The 8,568-nt window shown below is 37.1% G+C and overlaps 1 protein-coding gene across 1 annotated transcript; it reads left to right on the top strand.

The window, feature by feature from the left end:
- Nucleotides 1-515: 515 nt before the first annotated feature.
- LOC136809224 (radial spoke head 1 homolog) lies at nucleotides 516-3,011 on the top strand. Its single transcript, XM_067065736.1, has 4 exons — nucleotides 516-907; nucleotides 1,293-1,434; nucleotides 1,826-2,043; nucleotides 2,679-3,011. Exons 1-4 carry the CDS (start codon nucleotides 850-852, stop codon nucleotides 2,933-2,935), a joined length of 675 nt encoding a protein of 224 aa, XP_066921837.1. The 5' UTR covers nucleotides 516-849; the 3' UTR covers nucleotides 2,936-3,011.
- The last annotated feature ends 5,557 nt before the right edge of the window (nucleotides 3,012-8,568 follow it).

Raw genomic sequence — 8,568 nt, 5'->3', positions numbered from 1 at the left:
ACAACATTTGTTTTCCAAATGGATAGGAAAAGGTTCATTACGAATTAAAAAAATGAGAATGAACGAGGAGTAAAAGTATTCATCTTTCAATCCAACTTGATGAAATATTTATCCTGGTTCGAGTATTACCTACATGCTATATTTTGTCATACATTCATAAATCTTTCATAGATAATTCTTCAGTTGTGTTATCCTCCTACATTTGCAAAATACATAAATCTCTCATTCGTTTTATAATTTTTTCGGGCAGAATTTTGCGCTACTATGTATGGCCCCCCCCCAGCGGTTTGCGTGAATTGAGGGTCCGCTGGGGGGGCCTCATGTATATACTGCTTATATTTCCCACTGTATCTATTTTCAACCAACGTTTGCATTATTTTGTGGCTTATGTTTGTGAAAAATTTACATTAATTTACAATTGATTATCACTTGCTCACTTTCTTTGTACAAAAATTATTGGGACCTTTTTTCTCTGGTTTTCTCCTTTTTATCATTATTTTTCTTCATCTTTCTTTTTAGAAAAAAATATTTGTGTGAAAAATGAAAACTATGATTTGGAATGAAAGAGAATTCTGGGCCAGTTCTCGTCAGCAATTCTCTACTGCTCAGATCAAGTTTGATCATTGGACTTGGATTAATCCATATTATGTAGCCATCTTGCTACGACGTTGCTTCTCTAAATTGACGTTACAACACAATAAGAATTTTTGACGTCAAATATTATTTGGATGGCAACAAAGTCAGAAAAATTAAAAGCACAACAACAACCTAATCTTTCCAAGATTCTCACCTGAACAGATAATTTCAACAGCTCTTCTCCTGTAAACCACCCATAAAACAAAAACTAAAATGGCTGACGAATCAATTTCTGATTACGATCTCGACGATGGACGTGATGGAGATATTGGTAAGTGGTCAAAATTCTTGCTTTTTTTGCACACCCCTGTCTCAATGACCTAGTTGTGCAATGTTCTTTTAGACAGTAGTGATAAAATGAAGGAGCCAAACAGTTGTATGGACAGCTTGCAAAGGTTATGTAACATGGGGGTTGCTTTTTGCTCAATCAAAGTTCTTAATATATTATGGTTGTTATTCTGAAATCAATGAAACTGAGAGACAGTGGTCCTAGATGTTGTCCAAATTATGTTGTATCTTTATTAGAAGTTGATTACGTACCCCATCTTTTGTAATTTTGTAATTGTAATTTACCTGTGCACATAATCGAGTGAAAGAGGATCGAATCTCTGTATGAATTTCTCTCTAGTACTAAATAATTTTCTTTTACCCATTAGGTGTTTATGAGGGTGAGCGCAACGAGTTAGGTGAGCGACATGGCCTTGGTACATCACATTTCCCTAACGGTGACGTGTATGAAGGAAGCTATGAACACGGAAGACGTAATGGTTACGGCATCTATCGATTCAAGAATGGAAAGTATGCAAAGCATTTTATACGTATAGACCTTGCATTTTAATAGTCTTTTTTACTTTTAATGCTTTTAAAAGGAGAATCAGACATTTTATCTGGGGTTGTGACGTTGCTCACATGAATAAGTTATCGCGAGAACAATCTTTCTCCCACGCTTTCTTAATCATTGTTATCGATATGCCATGTTTCTGTTGTGTCGCGAGCACAGGGACAGTGGTGAATGGTAATAGCGCTAGGATCTCCCTACTCTAGAATAGGTAACTATCCGGGGATAGGGTCCATCATTCACGCATGGGTGGGATATCCTTCCGCTAGAGATAAGTTTCGAGTATGCAGGAAATTGAAAAATTAAAAAAAATAACATAATTCTCAACTTTTCTTTTTAAACCTCTTTCAGATACGAAGGTATTTACGTAAACGGTAAACGTGGTGGTCGTGGCTTTATGCATTACCCAGACGGTAGCACATACGACGGCGAATGGGCGGACAACGACAAGAACGGGACTGGAACATATACGTATCGCAATGGAGATATTTACGAAGGTGGATGGAAAGATGACCAAAAGAATGGTAAAGGAGTTTACACTTATAAAGATAGTGGAACCAAATTATACGGTAAGATTTTAAATGATATGATGTGAAATGGGCTTACTTTGTATCAAACCAAACACCTTTTATAGGCCTTTTTCATGAATTATTTTGAGTGCCCTCATTTTCAAACCATTATCAAGGTGTGATTAGAACCTTAAGTCTTCATGTGTTACTATTATAAATAGAGTAAACTTCTCATAAGCTCCTCTTGGAATCAATTTCCAGGCCAACATTTTAAAAACGAGGTGAACGTTGCTTGTGACTTAATTTATGAAAATATTTCTTCTTTATCAAACATGCTCACTTCATTGTCTCTCACAGCAGACTAATTAGTGCCCCTGTTGTTAGATGGAAATTTCACGCAGTGTCCTTAATATTGCGAGGTACTTTCTCATCAGTCTTGGTGCGAAGTCATGCGAACTAAATAATTGTTTGAATTGATCGAAATGTTAATTTCTATATATGAAGGTTGAACATTTTTTAGCCTAACATTAACAAAAGTGGTTACAAAACTCTCTTCCCAGATTATGACAACAAAAGAGCTACTCTGAGAACCTCCTGTAACTGCCGTTTCTAAAGTCTTGGTTACATTATTGGACCACTTCACTTGGATTTTGGCATGAATAATTATAAACATATGTTAAATATCTTTCTTTCAGGATATTGGTCGGAAGGTGTCCGTGAGGGACCTGCCGAATGGTACAACACAGGACATTCTTTCAAAGGATATTTTCGTAATGATAACCCTCTCGGTCGCGGTAAATTCTCTTTCGATAGTGGTTGTGAACAACATGGTTTCTACCGTGTCACAAACCTCGTTGAACAAGTTGATAATCGACACGTGGAAGTTGTCGGTCAAGAGACTCGATGGACCTGCACCTCCCTTACAGCTGCACCGCCAAAAGTTACATTATAATTTCTTGGAGAATCGTTTCCTTCTTTTATGATATTTTTTTAATCTTCTTTTCTGAAATACAATACAAATAATGGAATTTGTTAAAAGTCTTCGATATCTACTTTCTTCCGGCATATTGTATTCAGAGAACATTTGAGCCGGGATTGCTATCCTCCTTACTTTTTTAATCTTGCGCATAAGCCTTATGATTGGTAAATGAGAAGTCACGACCAAAAGGAGACAGTAAATTTTTGTAATGAATGAAATAGTAATAGTTTGCGTTGTCAAAAATACGAGTACAGCGATTAAAACACACCTTTTGAAGACTTTAAATGCCCTTATTTCAGACCGACTAAATTTACGAGATGACGGGTATGTGGATGTTGTTTATCTATCTTTTTTTGAGAATTATAACTTTTGGTACTGAATGAATACCTTAAGTGGATAAATTTTGGCGTATATTTAATTTGGCGATTGACCAAAATACGATTTTTGGCGGGGATTTAATTTGGCGATAGATCAATTTCGTAAAATTTGGCGGGGATTTAATTTGGCGGATTGGAAATTCTGTCACACTGAAATGGGTGAAAATTACTCAAGAATATACTAAAAAGTTGTGATTTTTCACATAATTCTCTTTTTGTTAAATTTGGCGGCGATTTAATTTGGCGAATTGCCGAATTTGGAAATTTTGGCGAGGATTTAATTTGGCGAATTTTGGCATAATTCGCCAAATTCGCCAAATTTAATCCCCGGGTATGTATTTTATCTAGAAATGTATTCTTTCAGGGTGTTGAATTTTGTCAGGGTTTTGCCATTTTTACAACACTCGTTCACCTTTTTATTCCTGTTCATAGTTAAAGTCGCCGTAAAATAGCTTACACATCTGAGACAACGAAGGCGGCAGTAAATGTACTCTGTACCAAAGTGTATCTCACGTTTATCGCATGGTAATGAACTTTGAAATTAGCCGTAGTTATCGGGTCAGTGTACAGACAACAGTAAATTACGTGATTCCAGATTGACGAGATTCATATTTTCGACAATCCGAAGCACCCAGTAGGGCTTCTAGAGCTTTCCATGATATAAAGTTAAGGATAGGGCCCTTAACATTCAAAAGCGCTATAATCGCAAAAAGTGATGTTTATTTTTACCAAATTTTTGCAATTTTGGTGTGGATTGTTTTGGGTAAGTACTGCGTATCTCATCAAAGACCAATAACCTCAGTCACTTAGTACGCCCCCTTCTCACAGACCCGGTACGATTTATTTAGCTAGTGGAGATAAAAACAACTAATTCGATGGAGATTGATATTCCCATATTTTTTGTGGCCGGGGATTTCAATTCCATTGTTTTCAAGTCAGAAAATATAGTGGAGATGGAAAAAATAAAGAAAAAATACCATAGCATTTTGCGATGAGGATTGGTTTATCTGATTCTGATTACTTTCAATGGGGACGAAAATCGGAGGATAATTTTCCACCGGGGACGATATTTTGGACAATTTTTCCAATGGGAAGTTTTCCCAGTGGGTCTGTGAGAAGAAAGTGTCTCAGTATACCTGGCCTGTCCACGCCTCTGCTGAATGAGGCTAAGGAAGGGGAGGACCATTGAGTTTCAAGCCCGAAGGGCTAGAGGTCAATCTCTTTGGTAGGATTTGAAGCCAACAAATCCTACCAAAGTTGCGCGGTCTTGAGCGACCCGCCTGGTTTTTACACAAATGACAGATTGAAACTAAAATTTACCCCTTAATTTCGAAAAAAACTATCACTCGAAAACAGAGGAATTGCTAGATTCAATCCGTCATCAAAAATACGGCACATATTTTTGCGAAGCGAATATACATGAGCGAAGAAGTTTTGCTATCGTGTGCATGTACCTTTAAATTCTATATACCAGGGGAGCACCAAGGAAAAATTGATGCGAATCGAGCCCGGGGGGGGGGGGTACTTAGGCAAATGGAGGGTACGGTATGTGCCGCCCTTAAGGGTACCTTTTTTGGACTTCCAAAGTCCCGCTAAGGGTCGGAAAAATCAGAAAATCAAATTTCAGTCCCACTAAGGGTCGGAAAAATGGGAAAATTTCAACTTTTTACCCCCTGAAAGATCGAAATTTGGTCAAAATTGGTCAAATTTGTCCCGCTAAGGGTCGCAAATTTCCAAAATTTTCCTTTATTTTCTCCTTTTTAGTCCCGTCAAGGGTCCAAAGTTCGAAAGTCGTGCGGCACCCCCCCGTCAGCTCGCAACCCTAGTACCCCCCCCCCCGGAAATCGAGTGACTTGCCTGAATCGCTTCGCAATTCTTATACATATACACTAGTAAGGCTTCAATTTTTCTTGCCTGAGAAAGGTTAGAGATTGACCTCTAGCCCTTCGGGCTTGAAACTCAATGGGGAGGACGGAGTCGTAGTAGTAGACCGTGTAACGTATAACATAACACCGGTAATCAGGGTCTTGCTCGGAAACGCCTAGGATTAGGAAAACCGGTAACCGGTAAAAGGTGCTTGCATTTTCACCGTTATCGGTTAAATCCTTGCTCAAATTTTTCTCAATCACGGTCAATTTTGAAAATTCGAAACTGGTGGGATCTTTTTTTTTCGAAACCTTTCACCACCACCAGCTCAACACACTCACTGACTGAGACTGACAACCAGAAACCAAACCTGATTTTTATGTGATAACATATGATTTTATGGTAAAGGTGATGGATGACAATAACCATATAAGGCAGTTTCTCACTCAAATAGCTTAGCACTTATGCCATAAGACCTCTACTTTCCATAAGTTATGGAAAGTAGAGGTCTTCGCCTGCTGGTGCCTGGTGTGTGCGGTGTTTGTTTTTTTTTGTATTTTTGTATGGGTTTATTTTGGGAAAAAAAATTTCTAGATTTTATGGAAAAGTTTTCTTTTTTTATTGGTTACATCGAAATGGGCATGAATGATGGGGGATTTTTGGATTTTTCATGGATCCCCAAATGGACCTGTGTCTGTGAAAACAACAAAATGCATTAGCACGGCGGCATGGCCCGAAGTTCGGGCCGAACATGTTCGGGCCTGTTCGGACCATGTTCGGGCCATGTATTTACAATACACCGTTTAGGAGTCTCGCTATCTTCACGATAATCCATTGCAGAGGCCGGTAAAAATGGTAGGTAAAAATGCGCACTTTAGTACTGTGAAAGGTTAGAGGAATGTAAACATTGTGAATTTTTTTCTCTCCTTTAAAGAGAATGATTTAGATATTTGAACATGATATCAATGATAATTTTATAAGTCTCTCCTGAAAATTTCACAAAAATTCATCAAGAGGAAAAGAAGTTATGATTAAAAGGCAAGGAGTTCTTTACCTACCGTTTTTCTGCTATGTTTCCTTATGCAGCCTAGACTAATGTTAATTTTTCTTTCAGAAAAAAGACTATAATTTGTTTACCTTTATTCCTGCAGCTTCCCAACATCCAAGCTCTCAAACATCACAAGCTGAATGAAATTACTTTCGATTTCCCGTAGAAATTATGCGATGAAAAATCCGGGGGTCGAAGAATGAAGACTTTTTATTTCCGAAGAAGTTATCTTTGCTTATAACGAAATATTACTTTTCAATATATTTGCTGAATATAATGTTTGATTACAAAAATACTTTGAAAGTTTGAAAAAGTCGATTCTACTATTCTACTTAGCTCTTTGTTTTCATGTCAAACCCCCATCTCAAAAGAAGTCCCAGAATCCCGAGATTTTTGCAGTCGGGCGTTCAAAACAAAGGCGTTTTTATTTTTCCGCCCACTTACGAATTTTTCTTTATAATAGGCATTTAAATATCAAATTTAAAATAATAGTATAAAACCTTATTTTCTACCATTAGTATTTCTTCTAAAACAAAAAAACAAAATACACTAGAAAAATAAAGAATTTACGAGTGTTATCAAGCCACCCAAAATGAACTTTCATTCGTCCGCGTGATCGAATTGTTGTATACGTCACGATCTATTGTCAACCATTGTCCAATCCCGTAAGCGATTGAAATGCCGTCAGTAATAATCTGAGAAGAGAACAATAGCATTATGACATCACACAAATAAATTACGCTGGGAAAGTCCGCGAGGACAACATGCGGTCTTAACATTTTTCCCTCGCAAGTTTGGGGGGAAAACGAAAGTACTCTATATTTTACGTATGGGGAAGTGTAAGAAAGATTTACAAAATAGAAAAGTTTCGTTTTGGGGTAAAGAATCAATATTGTGAATTTAAGCGAGTTTCTATTTTGCAATTTTTATACAGAGCCAAATAAAGATTTTTTCTATTGTTCTTGCTCGATTGCCTCTAACGATAAGTTCCGTAGTTATGAGGTTATCGAGACAAAATGTGACGAATTTGCGCGGAAACGAAATTTAACGTTAGTCTAGGCTGTTATGAGAACCAGATGTTTACCTACCGTTTTTTTACGGAGGAGAGTGAATTTTCCGTGGTCGCTAAAATCAAAACAATGGAAAATTGGATTGACGCGTGCGCAGTCGACACTCCTAAACGGTGTATTGAATTTAATTCTATTTACCTTTCCTGGTTTATCATCATTTATTGTTAAATATTTTCATTAGACAAATTCAAAGTTCCAAATACCAGTTTGATTCACAAAGTTGTATAACAGTACAAAAAACGATCCAGAAAAATTCTGCTTCGAATAGGAGAAGACCACGAGAAAAGGGAACGGGATAAAGAATAAAAAGAAGACCATATTATGTAAGATTCAAATCATTCTTTTTAATAATTTTCCTAACTTAATTGGAAAATAGATGATTAACTTTTATATTTGAACAATATATATTTGAATAAAGATGAAGATTTTTAAATTTGTTTGCTAAAATAAGGAATTTAAAATATAAATATTGGGTCCTGAAATTACACGCGCGATCGTAGCAAGTTTTCGTAAATCTGGCCCGAACATGGTCCGAAACTGCGCGGGCCACGCGCGGGCCAAACATGTTCAGGCCATGCCGTGGGTCGTTATGGATCTTTCTAAGATCATCAAACTGTCCAAAGCGAGAGCCAGGGGATGTCAATCGAACTCAATCGAATTCGATTTGGAGTCGAATCGATCAAATTCAATCGAAGTAAATCGAAGTGATTGTTTGAATCAATCGAACCAAATCGAAGTGATTGATCGAACAATCGAATTCAATCAAAATGGGAAAAAGATGTAAATCTTCGATCGTCTTCGATTGGATTCGATTTATTCAATCAATCACTTCGATTGGTTTCGATTGTTCGATCAATCACTTCGATTGAGTTCGATTGATTTGAACAATCACTTCGATTTACTTCGATTGATTTGATCACACATGGTGTTATTGTTCGGGCTTTTCATTAGTCCACTAACAAAAAAGGATGTCAATCGAAAATTTCAAATATAATCGAAACCAATCGAAGTGATTGACCGAATCAATCGACAATCGACCAATCAACCATCGATCACTTCGGTTGGCTTCGATCGATTCGGTCAATCACTTCGATTGGTTTCGATTATATTTGATTGGTTCGACAATCAAAATTTTCAATTGACATCCCCTGGCGAGAGGTATACAAAGTGGGAGAGTCTCACACAAGCAAGATGAATACAAGTTGAGTTATCAAGTAAGGTTTATAAGGCATCAGGACCATGAAA

The sequence above is a fragment of the Clytia hemisphaerica genome, unplaced genomic scaffold, assembly GCF_902728285.1.
Source record: "Clytia hemisphaerica strain Z4C2 unplaced genomic scaffold, Clytia hemisphaerica genome assembly, whole genome shotgun sequence".
Classification (NCBI taxonomy): domain Eukaryota; kingdom Metazoa; phylum Cnidaria; class Hydrozoa; order Leptothecata; family Clytiidae; genus Clytia; species Clytia hemisphaerica.
This window is presented reverse-complemented; position numbering and strand designations above follow the sequence as displayed.